This window comes from Chiloscyllium punctatum, chromosome 4 (genome assembly GCF_047496795.1).
Source record: "Chiloscyllium punctatum isolate Juve2018m chromosome 4, sChiPun1.3, whole genome shotgun sequence".
Taxonomy (NCBI): domain Eukaryota; kingdom Metazoa; phylum Chordata; class Chondrichthyes; order Orectolobiformes; family Hemiscylliidae; genus Chiloscyllium; species Chiloscyllium punctatum.
The window spans coordinates 98,751,251-98,777,132 of NC_092742.1; the positions used below are offsets into that span (position 1 = coordinate 98,751,251).

Genomic DNA, 25,882 nt, shown 5'->3' on the forward strand with positions numbered 1-25,882 from the left:
TTTATCGACATATATGTCAGAAGTGGTATTTCTGGGCCACAGTACAGGTGGCAGCAAAGTACAGTCAGAGGCAGGGTCTTGGACATTGCTGTGAGGTCAGAGTCAAAAGTGTAGTGCTGGAAAAACACAGCAGGTCAGGCAGCATCTGAGGAGCAAGAGATTTGACATTTTGGGCATAAGCCCGTCATCAGGAATGAGGCTTGCGGGGCCAGGAGGGCTGAGAGATAAATGGGAGGGAGGTGGGGCTGTGGGGAAGGTAGTTGGGAATGTGATTGGTAGATGAAGGTGGGAGAGAAAAGGTGATAGGTGGGAGAGGAGGGTGGAGCAGATCGGTGGGAAGGAAGATGGACAGGTCAGGAGGGCAGTGCAGAGTTGGAGGCTTGGGACTGGGATAATGTGGGGGGCTGGGGGGGGGGGATGGTGTGGAAACGAGGAAACTGGTGAAATCCACATTGATCCCATGCGGTTGCAGGGTCCCAAATTGGAAGATGAGTTCTTCCTCCAGGCATTGGGGTTTGGTGTGGAGGAGGCCCAGGACCTGCATGTTCTTGGAGCAGTGGGAAGGGGAGGTAAATTGTTTGGCCACGGGGCGGTGGGGTTGGTTGGTGCAGATATCCCAGAGATGTTCTCTGAAATTATTTGCAAGTTGGCATCCTGTCTCCCCGATGTAGAGGAGACCACATTGGGTGCAACGGATACAGTACACGACATTGGTGGAGGTACAGGTAAATTTCTGTCAGACATGGAAGGATCCTTGGGGGCCTTGGATGGAGGTGAGGGGGAGGTGTGGGCACAGGCTTTGCAGTTCTTGCATTGGCAGGGGAAGGTGCCGGGAGTGGGGTGAGAGCTGGTGGGGGGTGTGGATCTGACAAGGAATTGTCTCTCTGAAATGCAGATATTGGTGGGGAGGAAAATATATCCCTAGATGGTAGGATCTAATTGTAGGTGGCGGAAGATGATGTGATATATCCAGAGGTTGGTGGGGTGGAAGGTGAGGACCAGGGGCGCTCTGTCCTTGTTGCAGTTGGAGGGGTGTAGTTCGAGGGCGGAGGTGCGGGAAGAGGAGGAGATGTGTTGGAGGGCATTGTCGACCACATGGGAGGGGAAATTGCAATCTTTGAAGAGGGAGGCCATCTGGGATGTTCTATGATGGAATTGGTCCTCCTGGGAGCAGGTGCAGCGGAGGATTTGGAATAAGGAAAGGCATTTTTACAAGAGGCAGGGTGGGAGGAGGTGTAGTCCAGGTAGCTGTGGGAGTCAGTGGGTTTGTAGTAGATGTCCGTGTTTAGTCAGTTGCTGGAAATGGAGATGGAGAAGTCCAGGAAGGGGAGGGTGGTGTCCAATATGGTCCAGGTGAATTTGAGGTCAGGGTGGAAGGTGTTGGTGAATTTGATGAGCTGTTCAACCTCCTGGTGGTAGAATCAGGTAGCACTGATACAGTTCATCGATGTAGCAGAGGAAAGGTTGAGGAATGGTATCAATGTAGCTGCGGAAGGTGGACTGTTCCACGTACCTGACAAAGAGGCAGGCATAGCTGGGGCCCATGTGGGTGCCCATGGCTATCCCTTGGTTTGGAGGAAGTGGGAGGATTGCAAAGAAAATATGTTGAGGGTGAGGACTTGTTCAGCTAAGGAGGAGATGTCTGCGAGTTGGTGCCTGGCTTCAGCGGTATAGAGGTTGGTGGGCCAAATGACCACTGTGCTCTTTGCTGGTTTGATGGTGATACTAGGGTTAGAGCCACCTATAAACAGACCCCACCACTAGGTATATATTTCCCTTCCCACACCTATCTGTGTTTCAGAGAGACCATTCCCACCGTGACTCCCTCATCAGATCTACATCCCACGCCAGCCCATACCCCACTCCCGGCACCTTCCCCTGCCACCACAAGAAGTGCAAAACCTGCGCCCACACCTCCCCCTCACCTCCGTCCAAGGTCCCAAGGAGCCTTCCACATCCAACACAGATTTACCTGTACTTCCACACACGTCATCTCCTGTATCTATTGTACCTGATGTGGTCTCCTCTACATCGGGGAGACAGGAGGCCAACTGTTTCAGAGAACAGTTTGCATCCACCAACTCCACCGCCCTGTGGCAGAACACTTTAACTCCCCCTCCCACTCCATCAAGAACACGCAGGTCCTGGGCCTCCTCCATCACCAAACCCTGACCGCCCAATGCCTGGAGGAAGAACGCCTCACCTTCTTGGGACACTGCAACTACACGGGATCAATGTGGATTTCACCAGTTTCCTCATTTCCCCTTCTTCCACATTATCCCAGTTCCAAGTCTCCAACTCCACATCGCCCTCTTGACCTGTCCATCTTCCTTCCCACCTATCTGCTCCATCCACCTCTCCGACCGATCATCTTTCTCCACCCCCACCCACCTCCATCTACCTAAAAAACTCCCGCTACCTTCCCCCCAGTCCACAAGCCTCATGCCTGATGAAGGGCTTATGCTCGAAACATCGAGTCTCCTGCTCCTCAGATGCTGTCTGACCTGCTGTGTTTTTCCAGCACCACTCTGTTGACTCTGATCTCCAGCATCTGCTGTCCCTACTTCCTTCACTACTGTGAGGTCAGTGGGGAGCTGATATAATAATCACAATGCGAACGCTCACAGTGAGAGCGATGACGTTTCAGTACCTTGTGTGCATCGACCAGCTTGGATCTCTTATTCCGGCAGTTCTCCAGCAGTTCATTCCATAATTCCTGAATTTGCTTCATCCGGGGTTCAATCTCCTTTGCAGCATAGTGCCCAGCGTCAATCATATGCCCACCTTCCTACAATAGGGTGACAATCAAGTCACAATCAATATTTCGAGCAGTGGACCACACAACAGCATGGGGAATTGTAATATTATTACAGAACACGGGCAGCGACCACGTGGCAGTGGGGACCAGACTGCATCTCCTAGATTTATGCAGCTTCACGTGAATCCATTGAGGTGTTTAAAATGATTAAGGAAAGTCAGTCTCTCTGTTGGCTTAATCTAGAACATACATCTGAAACTTAAGTGCTAGATATTTTTCAACCAACCTGTTCAGGGATGTTATTACACACCTCTGAAGCAGGAGGGACTTGAACCCGGTCTTCCGAGTCCAGAGATAGGGACACTAGTGCTGAGCCATGAGGGCCCTGTTGATGTTAGGATGGAACTGTTTAAAATGTCAGTTCAGCCAGAGGAGGTGTAGTGTGTGCAGTTCTGTGCACCAGACCGTAGGAGAGGGTGCACAGGAGATTCACTCAGATGTTACAAAAAAAGAAGTTGCTGGAAGCGGAAATAGCTGGAAAGGCTCAGCAGGTCTGGGGGTATCTGTGGAGACAAAGCAGAGTTAAGGTTTCAGATTCAGTGCCCCAAAGGTTAACTCTGATTTCTCTCCACAGGGGCAGCCAGACATGCTGAACATTTCCAGCTATTTCTGTTTTTGTTTCTGATTTCCAGCAGCTGCAGTTCTATCGGTTTTTTACTCACCCAGGAGGTTGCCGGTGCTGGAGTATTTCAGCGCTGAAGAGAGACCAGATAGGCTGGGGCAGTTCTCCATTGAGCAGAGAAGGCACAGTGAGGTGAACAAGGTTACAAGGGGCATAGATATGCTCAATAGAAATAATGCTTTCCCCTTCGTAGAAAGTTCAATAACCAGGGTATCTGGTTTGAAGGTACGGTGCAGGAAGTTTAGAGAGGATTTCAGGAAAATAGTTTCACCTTTGAGAACTATTTTGATGTGCACTTGAAACACCTCAGTGTACAGGTGCTGGGAAATGGGATTAGACTAGATGGATGCTTGATAACCGGATATGATTGGCTGTGGGTCTCATTCTGGGCTAAATAATATCTACAACTGCAAGTGAAATCAGGAGAGATTTCACAGTGGTAATGGAAATTTGGAAGTCTGCTCCTCCAAGATTGTGAATGTTGGGACGTTAACTGCAAACTGAAAGATTTGTGTTCATCACTGGATACAGAATAAAGAAGGGGAAATGGGATCCGGTGGAGGGCAGCTATAATCGAACTGAACTGTGGTTAAAGGCTCAGGAAGTTGAATAGCAATTCCTGCTCGGACATATTTGAGGCAGAGCTGGTTGGAAGTGAACAGAGCCAATCTGGAATCAGGGAGAGTTGCGTTTAGGGGACAATGCATTTCAATCTCACAGCTGGTGGGTTACAAAGTCTGTGTATTTTAACTTGTGCAGTTAAAACAGAATGACAGACTGGACTGAGTTCTAATATCAGGTGAAAGCCAGGTAACCTCTCAGCAGGCTCTGAGAGGTGCCCCACCTCGACGGACACTCCCTTTGGTCCATTCTGGCCCCAGCTCTCCCTCACCTCCCCCCTCCACGAGGGCACCTCAGCTTTTTGGGTAGCCGCTCCCTGGTGATGAAACAGCACTGACGGTGGGCACCAGTGGTGCTGCCAGGGTTGCCTGGCCTCTTGGGACCAAGCCGCCACCCCCAATTGGCTGGTACTGGCATGACGGCACTCCAGGGTCCTGATCCTGCACCCCCCCACTCTGCTGATGGGACTTCAATGCCTCACCCTTAAAATCAAGCCCACTGCTGAACACCCAAAGCAGAAAAAATGACACACAGTAATCAAACAAACCGGGTCCAGATAGTGAGAGGAGCATGTGAAAAAGGACCAAATGCTGAATCAGATATTTGACCATGAGTGCAAACGTTTATATAAAAATGTCCTATTAGACTGGCCCTGCAGGTCAGACATTGACGTGGCTCTACATACAGGCAAAACTGCACTGGCAGTCGTGGGCTGTCCCCCCAGCGAGTCGAGGGGTTTACGCCAAGCTGCCAGTTTCCCTGCTGCATCAACGTATCTTGTCACAGCCAAGGAGCGCGATAACCCCCTGTAGTGGCGCTAGTCAAATTCCATGCGGCGACACTCACCGTGGCAATGCTGAGGATCCTGTTCTGGTTGGCCATGACCTCAGCCTCGAAGGTCTGATGTTTCTGCAGCTTACCCTGCAGGTTGCTAGGATCTGTCCAGCTCTCGTCCACGGTGATGCTGATCTTCTCATTCAGCCAGGAAATAGCCTGAAGAAACAGCATGGGGGGAGGGGTTGAGGGGGAGGGAGGGGGGAAGAGAAAAAACACAACAGTCAGAGCACCAGCAGAACACAGAAACATCCCTAGCCTTCCGATACGTGTCTCCCTTTCACCCCATTTCACTGAGTCTCCGAACTGTGCGGATTGACGACAATATTGACTATCATTTAGCAGAGATGTGAGATCTGTCAGTCAGTCAGGAAATACTGTTTTGAGGAACAGCAGGGAATTCCTCTTCTCTGTCATTGGCAATATTAATTCATTTCACAATATCTGTTCATGATCAGGTATTTGTTGTCAGGGCCATCTCTGCAAAATAGGCAGCACATCTCCTACACCGCAGTAGGCATTACAACGTGGTAATTTCTCTGGTCGAATGATGTTCTGGGGCCACAGGTTCAAATCCTACCATGTGTTCTTCCCACATTCAAACACCGTGAGTAAATCTTATAACTGACAATTAGGCATCAGTGATGGGGACCGTGAAATCATCATCAATTCTCAAAAAGACCCATCTGGTTCAATAATATCCTTTATGGAAGGAAATTTGCTGTCCATACTGGGTCTGACCTACATGTGACTCCAGGCCCACTGCATTGCAGTTGACTCTGAACTGCCCTCTCTGAAACGGGTCGAAAAGTCAGTGAGTTCAAGGGCAATTAGGAATGGGCACCAAATGCTGGCCACGCCAGCGATACCCACATCCTATGGAAGGACAAAGAGAAAATAGCGTCTTATGTGAATTGCTATAGGATTGTAGAGATAGACCTCTAGCACACTCTCTTGCCCCTCGCTGAGGCAGCAGCTCTTGACTATTATAAACACAGTGTAAGGTCACTGTTAATTTACAAGGGAATCACAGTTCAGGAGTCCACTGTTACAGTTCAAGGTTACCGTGCCCTCTGGTTAAAATATAATCATCTACTCCTCTCACTCAAAATGATTCTGCCCTCCTTTTGGAACAAGAGTGATTTTAGAAGCTAGCAGGCAGGTACTGACTGGCCTGAGGTATCCACATTGTAGCTTACAGAGGAGAATGTGAATCCAAAAATCTTCCCTTTCCATCAAAGGATTTCAAAAACCAAAACAGGTGGATGGGCAATCAATTGTTGGTCATTTGAAGGAAACAATCCTTCCAACAATCTCTCTTTGAATAAACAATGTAATATAAAATTTGTAAGTAAAATGATTTGATTTCTTAACAGGGTCTGGTATGATCTGGTTTACCGACAGGGTCTGGTATGACCTGGTTTACCGACAGGGTCAGGTACGATCTGGTTTACCGACAGGGTCTGGTACGAGCTGGTTTACTGACAGGGTCTGGTATGATCTGGTTTGCTGACAGGGTCTGGTACGATCTGGTTTACCGACAGGGTCTGGTATGATCTGGTTTACTGACAGGGTCTGGTATGATCTGGTTTACCGACAGGGTCTGGTATGATCTGGTTTGCTGACCGGGTCTGGTATGATCTGGTTTACTGACAGGGTCTGGTATGATCTGGTTTACCGACAGGGTCTGGTATGATCTGGTTTGCTGACCGGGTCTGGTATGATCTGGTTTGCTGACCGGGTCTGGTATGATCTGGTTTACCGACCGGGTCTGGTATGATCTGGTTTGCTGACCGGGTCTGGTATGATCTGGTTTACTGACAGGGTCTGGTATGATCTGGTTTACAGACAGGGTCTGGTATGATCTGGTTTACCGACAGGGTCTGGTATGATCTGGTTTACCGACCGGGTCTGGTATGATCTGGTTTACTGACAGGGTCTGGTATGATCTGGTTTACCGACAGGGTCTGGTATGATCTGGTTTGCCGACCGGGTCTGGTATGATCTGGTTTGCTGACCGGGTCTGGTATGATCTGGTTTACCGACAGGGTCTGGTATGATCTGGTTTGCTGACCGGGTCTGGTATGATCTGGTTTACCGACCGGGTCTGGTATGATCTGGTTTGCTGACCGGGTCTGGTATGATCTGGTTTACCGACCGGGTCTGGTATGATCTGGTTTGCTGACCGGGTCTGGTATGATCTGGTTTACCGACAGGGTCTGGTATGATCTGGTTTACAGACAGGGTCTGGTATGATCTGGTTTACCGACAGGGTCTGGTATGATCTGGTTTACCGACCGGGTCTGGTATGATCTGGTTTACCGACAGGGTCTGGTATGATCTGGTTTACCGACAGGGTCTGGTATGATCTGGTTTACTGACCGGGTCTGGTATGATCTGGTTTACTGACAGGGTCTGGTATGATCTGGTTTACTGACCGGGTCTGGTATGATCTGGTTTACTGACCGGGTCTGGTATGATCTGGTTTACCGACAGGGGCTGGTATGATCTGGTTTACTGACAGGGTCTGGTATGATCTGGTTTACTGACCGGGTCTGGTATGATCTGGTTTACCGACAGGGTCTGGTATGATCTGGTTTACCGACAGGGTCTGGTACGAGCTGGTACTCTACTTGCAGTGTGACGGGGCCTCTTACCTCATACGAACTTCTCAGGAACATCTGCAGCTGTTTGGACTGATCCAGGATCCTCCTGCGCTCCTCACAGTTTTCCAGCAACTTCTGTTTTCTAAGAGATAATATCAATAAAAAGATAGATACTGCAGGGTGAGAGTGCATGGAAAATGTCAACAGCCAGACACATAACTGTTGATGGAAAAGTAGTGAGAATGGAACGAGGAGGCTGTTGTACACACTGCCTGCACACTCTCAACAGGAACTCACTAATCTCCTGAGGGAACAGCTCTTTCTGCGGAGTTCTTTCCTATCAGGCACAATGCATAAAAAAAACACAAGAACATAGGGAATTGGACACAAGCTAGATAACATTGTTACATGGAAACTGCAAGGCAAAGCTTTGTATCTTGTACTCATTGGAATTAGGAACAAGAAATAGTCTTGAAGAAAGGATCACTAATTTACTGAATGTGAGGAGAGGGTGGTCATGTTGGGTCAATGTTAATATAGAGATACAACAGGGACAATTAAATGGCAATCTTAGTTTCTCAGCCCAGGCAAGTTAACCCTGGTGAGGGCGTTGCCATGGGAATGCAGCAGAGTTCGGAATTTTCCATGTTTCTTTTTACCTCCAAAGGTGCATCGTATGTACAACTTCTTCTGACAATAAAAAACAGTGAGTTCACAGATGTAGCTTCAAGCAGATGCAAAGGCATCACACTGCAAGTCCAAGTTATAACAATAACAGCTCCACACCAACAATAGCCCAACCCATTCACTTTCTTCACATGCTATAGTAATCATAGAGTTATAGAGATGTACAGCATGGAAACAGACCCTTCGGTCCAACTCATCCATGCCAGCCAGATATCCCAATCTAATCTAGTCCCACTTGCCAGCACCCGGCCCATATCCCTCCAAACCCATCCTATTCATATACCCATCCAGATGCCTTTTAAATGTTGCAATTGTCCCAGCCTCCACCACTTCCTCTGGCAGCTCATTCCATACACGTACCACCCTCTGCGTGAAAAAGTTGCCCGTAAGGTCTCTTTTATATTGTTCCCCACTCACCCTAAACCTATTCCCTCTAGTTCTGGACTCCCCCACTCCAGGGAAAAGACTTTGTCTATTTATCCTATCCATGCCCCTCATAATTTTGTAAACCTCTATAAGGTCACCCCTCAGCCTCTGCTGCTCTAGGGAAAACAGCCCCAGTCTATTCAACCTCTCCTTATAGCTGAAATCCTCCAATCCTGGCAACATCCTTGTGAATCTTTTCTGAACACTTTCAAGTTCACAACATCCTTCTGATAGGAAGGAGACTAGAATTGCATGCAATATTCCAAAAGTGGCCTAACCAATGTCCTGTACAGCTGCAACATGACCTCCCAACTCCTGTACTCAATACTTTGACTAATAAAAGAAAGCATACCAAATGCCTTCTTCACTATCCTATCTACCTGCGACTCCACTTTCAAGGAGCTATGAACCTGCACTCCAAGGTCTCTTTGTTCAGCAACACTCCCTAGGACCTTACCATTAAGTGTATAAGTCCTGCTAAGATTTGCTTTCCCAAAATGCCGTACTTCACATTTATCTAAATTAAACTCCATCTGCCACTTCTCAGCCCATTTCCCATCTGGTCAAGATCCTGTTGTAATCTGAGGTAACCTTCTTTGCTGGCCACTACGCCTCCAATTTTGGTGTCATCTGCAAACTTACTAACTGTACCTCTTATACTCACATCCAAATAATTTATATAAATGACGAAAAGTACTGCACCCAGCACTGATCCTTGTGGCACTCCACTGGTCACAGGCCTCCAGTCTGAAAAACAACCCTCCACCAGCACCCTACCTTTGAGCCAGTTCTGTATCCAAATGGCTAGCTCTCCCTGTATTCCATGAGATCTAACCTTTCTAACCAGTGTCCCATGGGAAACCTTGTCGAACACCTTACTTAAATCCATACAGATCAGTCCTTGCCTTTCCAAATCCACGTATGTCCTGTCCCTCAGGACTCCTCCAACAACTTGCCCACCACCGACGTCAGGCTCAAGGTCTATAGTCCCCTGGCTTGTCCTTACCACCCTTCTTAAACAGTGGCACCACGTTTGCCAACCTCCAGTCTTTCGGCACCTCGCCTGTGACTATCGATGATACAAATATCTCAGCAAGAGTCCCAGCAATCACCTCCCTAGCTTCCCGCAGAGTTGGAGAGTACATCTAATAAGGTCCTGGGGATCTATCCACTTTTATGCATTTCAAGACATCCAGCACTTCCTCCTCTGTAATATGGAAATAATTTTTCAAGATGTCACCATCTATTTCCCCACATTCTATATCTTCCATGTCCTTTTCCACAGTAAACACTGATGCAAAATACTTGTTTAGCATCTCCCCCACCTCCTGCGGCTCCACACAAAGGCTGCCTTACTGATCTTTGAGGGGCCCTATTCACTCCCTAGTTACCCTTTTGTTCTTAATAAATTTGTAAAAACCTTTTGGGTTCTCCTTAACCCTATTTGCCAAAGCTATCTCATGCCCCCTTTTTTGCCCTCCTGATTTCCCTCTTAAGTATACTCCTACTGCCTTTATACTCTTCTAAGGATTCACTCAATCTATCCTGTCTATACCTGACATTGCTTCCTTCTTTTTCTGAATAAAACCCTCAATTTCTCTAGTCATTCAGCATTCCCTCGACCTACCAACCTTTCCTTTCACCCTGACAGGAATATACTTTCTCTGGATGCTCGTTATCTCATTTAAGAAGGCTTCCCATTTTCCAGCCATCCCTTTACCTGCGAACATCTGCCCCAATTAGCTTTTGAAAGTTCCTGACTAATACCATCAAAATTAGCCTTCCTCCCATTTAGAACTTCAACTGTTAGATCTGGTCTATCCTTTTCCATCACTATCTTAAAACTAATCGAATTATTGTCGCTGGCCCCAAAGTGCTCCCTCACTGACACTTCCGTCGCCTCCCTGCCTTATTTCCCAAGAGTAGGTAAACTTTTGCACCTTCTCTACTAGGTACATCCAAATAAAGAATCAGAAAATTTTCTTGTACACACTTAACAAATTCCTCTCCATCTAAACCCTTAACACTATGGCAGTCCCAGTCTATGTTTGGCAAGTTAAAATCCTCTACCATAACCACCCAATTATTCTTACAGATAACTGAAATCTCCTTACAAATTTGTTTCTCAATTTCCCTCTGACTATTAGGAGGTCTATAATACAATCCCAATAAGGTGATCATCCCTTTCTTATTTCTCAGTTCTACCAAATAACTTCCCTGGATGTATTTCTGGGAATATCCTCCCTCAGCACAGCTGTAATGCTATTCCTTATCAAAAATGCCACCCCCCTCCTCTCTTTCCTCCCTTTCTATCCTTCCTGTAGCATTTGTATCGTGGAACATTCAGCTGCCAGTTGTGTCCATCCCTGAGCCATATTTCGGTAATTGCTAACCATGCCCTGAGTTCATTTGCCTTCCTTGTTAGGCCTCTTGCATTGAAATAAATGCAGTTTAATTTATCAGTCCTACCTTGTTCTCTTCTTTGCCCCTGCCTGCCCTGACTGTTTGACTCACTTCTGATCTCAACTGTACCAATCTCAGATTGATCTCTTTCCTCGTGTTCCCCACCCCTCACCTCCCCTCCCGAGCAGCTCTGGCAAACCTCCCTGCGAGTATATTAGTCCCCTTCCAATTTAGGTGCAATCCATCCTTCTTGTACAGGTCACTTCTACCCTAGAAGAGATTCCAATGATCCAAAAATGTGCATCCTTCTCCCATACACCAGCTCCTCAGCCATGTATTCATTAGCTCTATTCTCCTATTCCTGCCCTCACTAGCTGATAGCACTGGGAGTAATCCAGATATTACTACCTTCGAGGACCTCCTTTTTAAATTTGTGCCTAACTTTCTGTCTTCTCCTTTCAGAATCTCATCCTTTTCCTTTCCTATGTTGTTGGTTCCAATGTGTACAATGACCTCCTGCTGGCTCCGGTCCCTTGAGAACATTCTGCACCCTCTCTGAGACATCCTTGCTCCTGGCACTAGGGAGGCAATACACCATTCTGATTTTTTGCTGCTGCCCACAGAAACGGCTATCTGTGCCTTGGAGTAGAGAATCCCCTTACACAATCGATCGCTTGGAACTCGATGTACCCCTCATTACATTAGAGCCAGTCTCAATAACAGAAACTTGGCTGTTGGTGCTACATTCCCCTGAGAATCCATCACCCCCTACATTTTCCAAAACAAACATACTTGTTTGAAATGGGGATAGCCACAGAAGACTCCTGCACCACCTGCCTACTGGTTTTACCTTTCCTGGAGTTAACCCATCTATGTAACTGTATCTGCAGCTTTTCTCCCATCCTATAAGTGCCATCCATCACACCCCCTTGCTCTTGTAAATTCCTCATTTCCTCTAGCTGTTGCTCCAGCTGATCCATTCAATCTGATCGGATTTGCAACCAACAGCATTTATTGCAGATATAATCCTCAGTAACACGTCAACTCTCACTAAACTCCTACATTTGACAAGAAGAGCATTTCACTCTACTAAGGGCCATTTTTGCTTCTTTCAATCTACAGGCCCAGAAAATAGCACTGTATTATTCCTCTACAAAACACTGCTCCAGGCTAACTTAATACTTATCGCTTGTATTTTAAAGTTAATCAAGAGACATATCTCAAATAAAACATATAATCAAACAAGAAAGAACCCACTCTACTCACTGTTGTAGATTTACAGCAAGGCTATACTTAAAAATATTCACTTATCTGTTTCTGTGCTGTGACCTCTCCCCAACAGTTTCCTCCAAGATCACTTGTGAATTTCACTATTTGTTAATTTTCCCAGACGCACTCCGATGTCCAGCGATACATAAATTCAACAGCAAAGGCAGTAACTGCGCAGGTTCACTGCTGTGTCAGTTAGCAATGTGGGGTTCTCTCTCTCTCTCTCATGTACTGACCTGACCATGTGCTTCCTTTGCCTGTCTCTCTCCCTTTTAAAAGTGCCGTTGTTTTGACTTTTTCTTTCTCCAAAGTTTCAAAACAATGTAACAGCATATAAAACAGTAATTGCTGCTCCTGGAATTGAGGAAATCACCTCCAGCACCTAAAATACTTCAAAAAAAAAGGAGCAGCCTGTTACAGCCAGAAACTTTTCCTGTCCTCCATCTTGGATTACCCAGAATCCTTGACCCTTTGTTCAAGTTTGTTTCTTGCCCTCGATGTCCTGATGAATGAAAGGTGAAAAGCCTCAACTTTATATCTCCTTTTAACAAATATTTAACTTCTGTACCTCTGAGCAACTCTTCACAACCTACTGACATGGGTGAAGGCCCAGAGAGTAAGAATAAATGATCTGTGTATCATAGAATCCCTACAGTGTGAAAACAGGCCATTTGGCCCAACAAGTCCACACCGAACCTCTGAACAGCAACCCACCCAGATCTATTGCCCTACCCTATTATTCTGCATTTACCCCTGACTAATGCATCTAACCTACAAACCCCTGAACACTACAGGCAATTTAGCATGGCCAGTTCACCTAACCTGCACATCTTTGGTTTATGGGAGGAAACCTACGCTGACATGGGGAGAATATCCAACTCCACACAGTCAGTCGCCCGAGGTTGGAATTGAACCTGGGTCTCTGGCACTATGAGGCAGTAGTGCTAACCACTCAGCCACCATGCCACCCATCAGCAGGCGGGCTATCCCCTGCTCTGGCACCTCAATCTTCGACTATATTTATAAATGGATTGGAAGATGTAGTGGAAAGCTGTATATGCTGAGTTAGGTGGTACAACTAACATTGTAGATCGGAGTAGGAAAAGGAGTGGGCAGAACTGTGGCAAATGGAATTTAGTGGGGGGGGGGGGGGGAGGTGATCATCTATGCTGAGTCTTGGAAAAATAGTTCAGAATATTTTCTAAAGGTAGAATTCTGGGAACTGTGGAGGAACGGAGGGGTCGAGAGGCCCACGTACAGAAATCACAAAAGGTAGTGGAAAAAGTAATTGGAAAGGCAACTAAAACACGACATTATCTCGAGAGGCCTAGAATGCAAAGATGTAGAAATTATGGTGCAGTTGAATAATGCAGACTGCATCTGGAATGATTTCAGTACCAGCTTAGGCCACATCTGGAGAGATTTCAGTTCCAGTTTAGACCATACCTGGACCAATTTCAGTTCCAATCAGACCACATCTGGACTTGTTTCAATTCCAGTTTAGACAACATCTGGAGGAATTTAGTTTCCAGTTGGACTACATCTGGAGTGATTTCAGTCCCAGCGTAGGCTACACCGTGAGCAATTTCAGTGCCAGTTCGACCATACCTGGAGTGATTTCAGATGCAGCTAAGCCACATCTGGAGTGACTGGCTAGAACCCTAATTCTGAAGAAAAATCATACTCTCTCCGTGTTTATTACAATATTCAAACAGTAAGAGAGATTGCATTGATTAGGTTTGTGTTCTACTGAAAGTACAAGATTAAGGGTGATCTCTGTACGGTGTTTAAGATGATTAAACAATGTAATCAGCGTAGTTTAAATCTATTTCCTTTGGTCAGAGAATCAAAGGAAGGGACGTGATCTCAAAACTAGAGCCAAGCTGTTTGAGGGTGGTGTCAGGAAGCACGTGTTCTCACAAAGATTAGAGGAAATCTGCACCCTGACATCCAGAAAGAAGTTCAGGCTCAGAGTCAGAGGGATTTCATCATGAGATTGATTGGTACTATATCTAACAGATAGGGTATTCAGAGGTATGGAACCAATCTAGTTGGATGGAATTAAGGAAAAGATCTGACTTGGCATAAATTAAATGGTGAAACAGACTCAAGGGACTGACTGGTACATTTCTATTCCTATCATTCTGCAAAGTGACATGTAATTGCATAAAATAATACCCAATTATTTCATATCACCATAATCCTGTAATAATATCTCAATTTCAAACATCTACGATCCTTTAATAACATCTACTGTTTCATATCACTATGATGCTACAATAATATCCCATTATTTCAAACCACCAAATGACTCTGTAATAGTACTTCATAATTTTAATATTGCTATGATCCTGGGACAGCACTCTGTTTAATATCTCATTAATCCTGTAATAACACCCACTATTTCATATTCCCCGATCGTGTAAAATTCCCCATCAGTTTCTTATCTCTCAGACCCTGTAATAATAACCCAATGATTAATATCGCCAGGATTCTGTAATATTGACCTATTTCAAATCTCTGATACTCCAATAATATCCTAATGTTAAAAATCCATATGATCCTGTAATATAACCCAAATTTAGTAGCACTAAAGTCCTGTAATAAACAGATGCTCAATATTTAATATCACTATGATCCTGTAATTCTCAACTATTTCATATCTTTCTGAACCTGTAATAACATCCCACTGTTTAATGTCATTGTGATACTGCAATAAAACCCAACGATGTGATAACTCCATGGGTCTATAATAAAACTGTATTGTTTAATGCAGCCATAATCCTATAATAATACCCTACTGTTTAATATTCCTATGATCCTGTCAAGTACCCCAGTATCTGATATTCTCATGATTCTGTATTAATATCCCAATGTACTATCCCAGGATCCTGTAATATTACCCCATTATTTAATATCCCTCTGGATCTCATAACAAACACCCAAATAATTATGTGGTCCTGTAACAATTCTCCACTATTTAATACCCCCCATGATCCTGAAATAACCCTAGACTATGTCTGATCCTAATACAGTAACCCACAGACTAATATCTCCATGCAATAAGACACAATTATTTGATAGGAGAAAGTGAGGGCTGCAGATGCTGGAGATCAGAGTCAAAGAGTGTGGTGCTGGAAAAGCGCAGCAGGTCAGGCAGCATCCGAGAAGCAGGAGAATCGACGTTTCAGGCATAAGCCCTTCGATCATTTGATATCTCTGTAATAACACAATGATCAATATTATCCTACAATAATACACTATTTCACGGGCCTTGATCTTATAATGACATCCCACTGTTTAATATTTCCACGATCCTGGTCTTTTGTCCAACTTGGGAGTTGGGGGGAGCACAGACAAGCAGACCAGTCATTGTGACTAAAGTGAGATCGGTTAACTCAGTAAAGAGCTTGGTCCTGAAAGAGTCTGTATCAAAGGGGATGACAGATATAAACACAAAAGTGCTGGAGAAGGTCAGTAGATCTGGCAGCATCAGTGGAGACACAGAGACAGAGTCAGTGTTTTGAGTCTGATAAATAGCATAGCGTTGCAGTAACAAGCTCATGAACATTCTTAACAGAATATGTATCGATGTGATACCTTTGCAGAACAGCTTGGCACTTGAGGATGACCTGAGCACAGTCAGAATGGTTATTCTGCTCCAGCTGTAATGCAAATCTCTCCATCAGGTTCACCTTTTCCATCTGAGCTTCCACTGTTTTTAGAAACTGCTCAAGCTTGTGCTGTAAATTCTCCACACTCGTCAGGGAATCCTAGAATGCGGCAATAAAACCAACTCTCAGAATTCGGTTTTACAGGTTTTCAGAACATTGAAACAAAATCTGGGACTCCGTTGAGGACACTTTCTGGCTCAATTTCAATTGTTTATTTTTTTCTGCAGGCTGGAGCCAGCCACAAACTATTATCTTTTGAGATCTCTAAATTTTACTGAGAGCTACCCTTTGATTTTTGGGGGCTACCTTTTGGTTTTCAGGGGTAATTATTTTTAGCTTTTGCTAACACATCCATTAGATAATGTGGCCACTTACTAACAATGCCTCCTATATTTATATTGACATCTTGGGCATTTCAATTCAAAAACTGAATTAGAAGAATTCATCAATATCCATTCAACTTAAAGTCACAACACAAAAGAATTAGAATTCCTACAGTGTGGAAACAGGCCCTTTGGCCCAACAAGTCCACACCGCCTCTCCGAAGAGTATCCCACTTCGACCCATTACCTTACATTTCTCCTGAATAATACACCTACCCTTTACATCCCATTTGGCCCAACAAGTCCACACCGAACCTCTGAACAGCAACCCACCCAGATTTATTGTCCTACCCAATTACTCTGCATTTACCCCTGACTAATGCACCTAACCTACACACCCCTGAACACTGGACAATTTAGCATGGCCAATTCACCTAACCTGCACATCTTTGCTCTGTGGGAGGAAACCGGAGCACCCAGAGGAAACCTATGCAGACACGGGGAGAACGTGCAAACTCCACACAGACACTCGCCCAAGGCTGGAATTGAAACCTGGTCCCTGGCACTGTGAGGTAGCAGTGCTAACCACTGAGCCACCGTGCCACATTGATTCCTTAAACACCTTGGCATATAGTTTGGCACAAGACAATGGGTATAAGTTATCAAAAGTGTGTTTTTTTCAAAATTACTGATACATTAAAAAATACACCCTAAACAGACCGATAGATCTCCATTATATAGCTTTTCTCCATTCGCAGGATGTGGGCATCACTGGCTGGTCCAGCATTTCTTGTTCATCCCTAATTCCCAGAGGATGGTTAAGATTCAACCACACTGCTGTGGGTCTGGAGTCACGTGTAGGCCAGGCAAGGACAGCAGATTTCATTCAATCGATATCAGTTTTATGGTTATAATTGGACTCATAATCCCAGGTTTTTAAAAGTTTATTTGCAATGGCATGTTTCCAACCCAGAGCAATACCTTGGTCTCTGGATTAATAGTTGAAATGATAATACCACTTAGACTTAGACAAAACTGGAAGATCTGCAATGCATTTAACTTTTTTATTGCATATCAAATCTCAATCTCAGATTTCAATTTAACAACTGGCAGTGTTCATTCCGAGAGCACCCATATCACCTTTTCCCTCCAACAATACTTCCTGAACTTTTGGATCCTCACAAGATTCCATGTTAATTTCCAATAAGTTCATGACTTCAGTGAGCTCAAGTTTTTCTGGATCTTGAATGGCTGAGTATTTCCTTATTGCAGCCTCCCACTCCCCCTATTGTAATCTACCTCTCTCACCCACCCATGTTGCTCTGTTCCCCAACTCTTGTAGCCTTTCCTTTTCTCCTTTATAGACTTTCCCTCTCCTTTGCAACCTCCACCCACGTGTAGCCTCTTGTCACATCCTCCGCTCTCCAGAACTCAACCTTCTCCTGGCAGGTTCTTTTCCCTCTCTCTCCCCCCTGGGATTTAAGCTTCATCCTCTCCTTCTCCTCCTCCCACCCTCACTTCCAGTTAGACAGCTGTTTTCTTGTCTACCCTTGCTCATTGCTCCTCCATAGAACATAGAACATTACAGCGTAGTGCAGGCCCTTCGGCCCTCCCTGTTGCGCCGACCTATGGAACCAGTCTGAAGCCCATCTAACCTACACTATTCCATTCTCATCAATATGTCTATACAATGACCATTTAAATGTCCTTAAAGTTGGCGAGTCTACTACTGTTGCAGGCAGTGTGTTCCACATCCCTACTACTCTCTAAGTAAAGAAACTATCTCTGACATCTGTCCTATATCTTTCACCCCTCAATTTAAAGCTCGTGCTTTAGCAATTTAGCCCTCCTGCTAGCCATCATCATCCCAGGAAAAAGGCTCTCACTGTCCACCCTTTCTAACCCTCTGATTATCTTGTATGTCTCAATAAAGTCAACTCTTCTCTCTAACGAAAACAGCCTCAAGTCCCTCAGCCTTTCCTCACAAGACCTTCCCTCCAGACCAGGCAACATCCTAGTAATGCTCCTCTGTAACCTTTCCAAAGCTTCCACATCCTTCCTCCCAGAACTGTACGCAATACTCCAAGTGCAGCCACACCAGGGTTTTGTACAGCTGCAACATGATCTCATGGCTCTGAAACTCAATCCCTCTCCCAATAAAAGCTAACACACTGTATGCCTTCTTAACAACCCTATTAACCTGGGTAGCAACTTTCAGGGATCTATGTACATGGACACTGAGATCTCTCTGTTCATCTACACTACCGAGAATCTTACCATTAGCCCAGTACTCTGTTCCTGTTGCTCCTTCCAAAGTGAATCACCTCACACTTTTCTGCATTAAACTCCAATTGCCACCTCTCAGCCCAGCTTTGCAGCTTATCTATGTCCCTCTGTAACCTGCAACATCCTTCAGCACTATACACAACTCCATCGACCTTAGTGTCATCTGCAAATTTACTAATCCATCTTTCTATGCCCTCATCTAGGTCATTTATAAAAATGACAAACAGCAGTGTCCCCAAAACAGATCCTCACAGTATACCACTAATAACTAAACTCCACGATGAACATTCCTCATTAGCCACCACCCTCTTTTCTTTACAGCTAGCCAATTTCTGATCCAAATGGCTAAATCACCCTCAACCCCATGCCTCCATATTTTGTGCAATAGCCTGCCATGGAGAACTTTATCAACACCTTACTGACGTTCATATACACCACATCAACCGCTTTACCCTCATCCACCTACTTGGTCACCATCTCAAAGGACTCAATAAGGTTTATGAGACATAACATACCCTTCACAAAACTGTGTTGACGATCCCTAACCAACTTATTCATCTCTAGATGATTATAAATCCTTTCTCTTATAAACTTTCCCAACACTTCACCCACAACCGAAGTAAGGCTTTCTGGTCTACAATTACCAGGGCTGTCTCTACTTCCCTTCTTGAACAAGGGGACATTTGCTACCCTCCAGTTTTCTGGCATTATTCCTGTAGACTGACAACATAAAGATCAAAGCCAAAGGCTCTGTAATTTCCTCCCTGACTTCCCAGAGAATCCAATGATAAATCCCATCAGGCCCAAGGGACTTAGCCATTTTCACATTTGCCAGAATTGATAATACCTTATGAACCTCAATCCCGCCTAGTCTAGTAGCCTGTATCTCAATATTCTCCTCAACAATGTTGTCTTTTTTTAGTGTGAATACTGACGAAAAGCGTTTTCCCTATCTCCTTGGACTCCATGCACAACTTCCCACTATTATCCTTAATTGGCCCTAATCTTACTCTAGTCATTATTTTATTCCTGATTAAGCTTTAGGGTATTCCTTGATCCTATCTACCAACTACTTCTCATGTCCCCTCCTGGCTCTTCTTAGCTCTCTTTCCTGGCTAACCTGTAACTTTCAAGTGCCCTAATAGAATATTCACGTCTCATCCTAACATAAGCCTTCTTCTTCCTCTTGACAAGAGATTCAACTTCTTTAGTAAACCATTAGCTCCCTTGCTTGACTACTTCCTCCCTGCCTGACCGGTACATACTTATCAAGGACACAGTAGCTGTTCCTTGAATAAGCTCCACATTTCAACTGTGCCCATTCCCTGCAGTTTCCTTCCCAGCAGTATGCATCTTAAATCTTACCTAATTAATCGCATCATAATTGTCTTTCCCCCAGCTATAACTCTTGCCCTGCATTATCTGCCTATCCCTTTCCATCACTAAAGTAAACAAAACCGAATTGTGGTCGCTATCACCAAAGTGCTCACCTACCTCCAAATCTAACAGCTGGCCAGGTTCATTACCCAGTACCAAATCCAATGTGGCCTCACCTCTTGTTGGTCTATCTACATACTGTGTTAGGAAGTCCTTCTGCACACATTGGACAAAAACTGACCCATCTAAAGTACTCGAACTATGGTATTTCCAGTCAGTATTTGGTAAGTTAAAGACCCCATGACAACTACCCTGTTACTCTCACTCCTATCCAGAATTATTCTTGCAATCCTTTCCTCTACATCTCTAAAACTATTTGGAAGCCGATAGAAAACTCCCAACAGGGTGACCTCTCTTTTCCTGTTTCGAACCTCAGCCCACACTACCTCAGTGGACAAGTCCTCATTAAACATCCTTTCTGCCAATGTAACACTGTCCTTGACTAACAATGCCACACCTCCCCCTCTTTTACCATCTTCTCTGTTCTTACTGAAACATCTAAATTCCGGAATCTGCAATAACCATTCCTGTCCCTGCTCCATTCATGTCTCTGAAATGGCCACAACATCGAAATCCCAGGTACCAACCCATGGTATAAGTTCACCTACCGTATTCCGGATGCTCCTGGTGTTGAAGTAGACCCACTTCAAACCACCTTTCTGTTTGCCGGTGAACTCTTACGACCTTGTAACCTCATTTCTGACCTCACTACTCTCAACTTCCTAGACTCTGGAACTACAATTTAGGTTCCCATCCCCCTGCTCAATTCATTTAAACGCTCCTGAAGATCATTAGCAAATCCAACACCCCCCACCACCCCACCCCCAGGATATTGGTACCTCTCTGATTCAGGTGTAGACCATCCTGTTTGCAGAGGTCCCACCTACCCCAGAATGAGCCCCAATTATCCAGATATCAGAAACCTTCCCTCCTGCAACATCCCTGTAACCATGTGTTCAACACCTCTCTCTCCCTATTCCTCACCTTGCTAGTATGTGGCACGAATAACAAACCAACGATAACAACTCTGTTTGTTCTAGCACTAAGCTTCCACCCTAGCTCCTTGAATTTCTGCCTTAAATCCCCATCCCTTTTCCTACCATGTTGTTAGTACCTATGTAGACCATGACTTGGGGCTGCTACCCCTCCCCCTCAAGAATCCCAAAAACACAATCCAGGACATCACAAACCCTGGCACCCGGAAGGCAACACACCAACCGTGAGTCTCTCACAGAACCTCCTATCTGTTCCCCTAACTATGGAGTCCCCAACAACTAATGCTCTGCTCCTCTTCCCCCTTCCCTTCTGAGCAACAGGGACAGACTCTGTGCCAGAGACCTGTACCCCATGGCTTACCCTGGTAAATCCCCCTCCCCCCAGAGGTATCCAAAATGGTATACTTGCCATTGTGGGGAATGGCCACAGGGGTTCCCTGCACTGCCTGCCTGTTCCCTTTCCGTCCCCTGACTGTAACCCATTTGCCTTTTTCTTGCATCTGAGATGTGACTACCTCCCTGTAACTTCTCTCAATAACCCACTCTACCTCCCAAACGATCCGAAGTTCATCCAGCTCCAGTTCCCTAACGCGGTTTTGAGGAGCTGGAGTTGGGTGCACTTCCTGCAGATGAAGTCAGCAGGGACACTGGTGGTGACCCTTACCTCCCTCATTCTGCAGGAGGAACATTCAACTGCCCTAACCACCATCCCTGCTAACTATTCTAGATTCCCAAAGAGACTGTAGAAAAATAAAGAATTTAAAAAAAACTGTTACCTTACCAATCCCACGCACAGAACCACTTTTTTGGTTAGAGGAGGAGGATGGGTGGGAGATACTACCTAAATAGCGTTTCAGGTAAAGCAACCACCCAAATTTATTACTTCACTTACTCAGCAGTCCTGTGCCAGCTCCTGCTCAGTGTCCGCCGATTCATAAGGTAAGTTTATATAATTTTAAATTTACCTTCCCAGCAGGCCCCTGGTCCTCGCTGTCGCTCCTCCCACTGCTGCTACTACTGGCAAAATGGAGCAATTTTGCCAGAACAGTCACAACCTGTTTCCCCCCGCCTTCCCCAGCCCCAGGGTTTGGAGCACTCACGAACCAATCAACAGTGTGCACACCTCTGTTGCCTCTGACAACACCTTGCCTCTGATTGGAGCAAACAGCAGCTCCACTCTCATTACACAAGTGACTTTTCTCTGACTGGTCACCTCTGCGGCTGAATTTCCTGTGTGGTCTGGAGGTTTTGAAAGAGAGTTCACCTGCCGTAGACCTCTTGGGAAGATTTAGAGATGAACACTTGTTTTGAGTGGTATTATTAAAAAACTGTTTGGCTTAGTCTAACTGTGAACATGCATTGGCCTGAGCAGCAAACCATCTGCAATGAATCATTGAACCCACACACTAACATAATCGACCTGGTTATGTTGATAAACTTGGGCCTCCTGCCCCTTTGGCACCCAGTTTTACTCACTAATCGACATAACCAATACTATTCCTGCAGTGGGGAGGTTGTGTGGCACACAGTATCCTCACCTCTAATGGCTGTGGAAGGCAAGTTATAATTCGATGAAACAAGTTAATTGTTCATCTCAAAATCCTCCCAAGAGGCCTTAGGGCAGGTGGTAAACCTGGGGAGATGACGGTCAAGTGGTATTATTGAAGGACTGTTAATCCAGAGACCCATGTAATGTCCTGGCAACCTGGTTTCAAATTCGGCCATGACAGATGGTGGAATTTGAATTCGATAAACATCTGGAATTAAGAGTCTAATAATGACCACGAATCCATTGTTGGAAAAAACCCATTTGGTTCACTTATGTCCTTGAGGGAAGGAAGCTGCCCTGGTCTGGCCTACACATTACTCTAGACCCACAGCAATGTAGTTGGCTCTTACCTGCCCCCCTGGGCAATAAATGTTAACCTAGACAGCGACACCCTCATTCTGTGAATGAATAAAAAGAAAATGTAGTAAATGTAGAAGAATTTCAATGACATGCAGAAGCGTGTGGTACCTTCAGCACATGTTAACAGATTGCACATATAGGTTCCTGCATGAGCAAGTGTCATCCTCATTCTGAGGGATTACCACCCACACACTTACAGGAAAAGTAATGTCCCATTGGGTGTCTGAATCGGGAATCATGCATTTCCAGGATCTAGCAGCTTTAATCCTAATCATCACAAATTTTATAAAAGAAAACAAAGAATAATTTGGCTGCACAAAGTCATCTTGCCTTTCCCATGCATGGGGTGTCCACTACCTGCCCCTTGTCCAAACTGGTGAAGTTGCTGTTTAGCAATGAGAAACCTACCCCTTTATCTTCATTAGCCAGGAACACCTCCTTGTTGCTGAGCCAGCTCTCACTCTGCTCCACGTAACCATAGAATACCTGCAACACACAAAAGTTTCACCACATGACAAGCTGGGACATGGGAGCATGTCTGGTGCAGCAAGACTCAAATGCACGGCATGGTGGCTCAGTGGTTAGCACTGCTGTCTCACTGCACCAGGGTCCCAGGTTCGATTCCAGCCTTGGGTGACTGGAGTTTGCACATTCTGCCTGTGTCTGTGTGGATTTCCTCTTGGTGCTCCGGTTTCCTCCCACAGTCCAAAGACGTGCAGGTTAGGTGAATTGGCCATGCTAAATTGCCCATAATGTTAGGTGCATTAGTCAGAGGGAAATGGGTTTGGGTGGGTTACTCTTCGGAGGGTTGGTGTGGACTGGTTGGGCCGAAGGGCCTGTTTCCGCGCTATAGGGAATCTAATCTAATCTGCACCATTTAAGATCATCATCATAGAATCCCTGCACTGTGGAAGCAGGCCATTTGGCCCATTAAGTCCACACTGACTCTCCAAACAGCATCCCACCCAGACCCAACCTCCTACTCCCTATTCCCTGTAACCCTGCATTTTCCATGGCTAACCCACCAAGCCTGCACATCCCTAGACACTATGGACAATTTAGCATAGTCAATCCACCTAACCTGCACATCTTTGGACTGTGGGGGGAAACTAGAGCATCTGGAGGAAACTCACGCAGACACGGGGAGAATGTACAAACGCTACCCAAGGCTGGAATCAAACCTGGGTTCCTAGAGCTGTGAGGCCGCAGTGCTAACCACTGACCCACTGATTTGGATCGGATTTAGATTTAGATTTTATTGTCATGTGCACTCAAGTATGGAGTATGATATGAAAAAGTGGGTGATTTTGCAGTCAATATGAGGAGGTAGGCAGCAAATTAAGAAGCAAGACTTTAAAAGTCATAATCTCTGCATTATTACCTGAGCCATATGCAAATTGACATAAGGGTGACCAGAGAACAGGCTATACCAAACCTGGTATTATGCAATTAGACAGGATTAAGTATCTCATTGTGAAGGCACCATAGGTAGCAGTGATCATATACTATTTTTGAAACTTAAATAAGGATAATTGAGGGCATGAAAGCAGAGCTGGCTAAGGTGACTAACAAACCAGGGTAAAAGTTTATAGATGCTCTGGAAAATTTAAGCGGATATTTCAGAATGTCCAGCACAGGCACATTTCATAATTTCAAGGGGCAGACACACCACTTGTTGTCAGCTAAAAAGGTTAAAAATGATGTACAATTGTGCAAAGACGAATGAAAGGATAGAAGATTGGACAGAATATAAAAGAAAGCCAAAAAATGACCTACACATGAATAAAGGGGTAAAGTGGGGAGGGGGAGGAATTAAAGTATGTGAGAAAGCTAGCCAGAAATATAAACACAAATACTAAGAGTTGCTATAAAGATTTTAAAAAATAGTTAACAAAGGAAGCACTAGTCCTACAATAATTAGATTGTAGAATGAATAGTGGAAAAGAAGGAAATAACAAATAAATTGAAGAGGTATCTTACATCAGTCTTCATCATATAGGATGCAAGTAAGTGCCAAGAAAAACAGCAATAAAACAGGAAATGGAAGTGAGGTAGTGGAGAACTCAGGAAAATCACAATTGCCAGAGAAGTGATACTGAGTAAGTGATTGAGACTGTGGGCTGAAACGTGCCTGCATCTAGATGGACTTCCTCGTAGGGTCTTAATCAAAGTAGCTGGTGAGATAGTTGATGCATTGGTTTTAATTACCCAAAATCCCCTTGATTTAGGACAGTCCTGTCAGACTAGAAGATAATGAATGTAACTCCTCTAATGAAAGTGGGAGAAAGATAAAAAGCAAGAAACTACAGGCAAGTTAACTTTACATCTGTCATAGAAAATATTTTAGAAAATATTATTATACCTATAGCCAGACACTTGGTTAAATTCAAGATAATCAAGCAAAGTCAACATGGTTTTATCAAGGGAAAATCACTTTTAAACAATCTATGTGAGCTCTTTGAAGATGTAAATAAAGGGGAACCAGTGGATGTAATGTATGTAGATTTCCAGAAGGAATTAGATAAAGTACCACATCAAAGGTTACTATGGAAAATAAAAGCTCACTGTGCAGGGGATAATATACTGGTGTGGATAGAAGATTGGACCTCAAGGTAGGGGAAGGTATGGTTCCCAAATTTGCTTAACACAAAGGTAGATAGGAAAGTAAGTGATGTGATAGGGCAAAGATGTAGCAAATACTATAAATGTGGGAAAATTTGAACTTGCCCATTTTGGCAGGATAAATTGAAATAGAAGCATATTTTCTAAATTGTGAGTGATTGTAGAACTCTGAATTACAGAGGAATCTAGGTTGCCTTATGCATGAAATGAAAAAGGTTAGCATGCAGGTAATACAAGTAATCCAGGAAAGCTACTAGAACGTTATCATTACATAGGGAATTGAATATAAAAGTGGGGAGGTTATGCTTCAGTTATGTAGGGCTCTGGTGAGACCACATCTGGAGTACTGT

General features: G+C 44.8%; 1 protein-coding gene across 2 annotated transcripts in view; it reads right to left on the reverse strand.

The window, feature by feature from the left end:
- The window catches only part of sptbn5 (spectrin, beta, non-erythrocytic 5), a 275,567-nt gene that overhangs the window by 44,449 nt on the left and 205,236 nt on the right, over positions 1-25,882 (reverse strand). For both annotated transcript variants that reach the window (XM_072569378.1, XM_072569377.1), the window contains 5 exons: positions 23,319-23,396; positions 15,887-16,059; positions 7,553-7,643; positions 4,908-5,054; positions 2,651-2,788 (listed from right to left, as the gene is read on the reverse strand). In XM_072569378.1, coding sequence (XP_072425479.1) covers positions 2,651-2,788; positions 4,908-5,054; positions 7,553-7,643; positions 15,887-16,059; positions 23,319-23,396 — 627 coding nt within the window. The remainder of the gene's footprint in view (positions 1-2,650; positions 2,789-4,907; positions 5,055-7,552; positions 7,644-15,886; positions 16,060-23,318; positions 23,397-25,882) is intronic.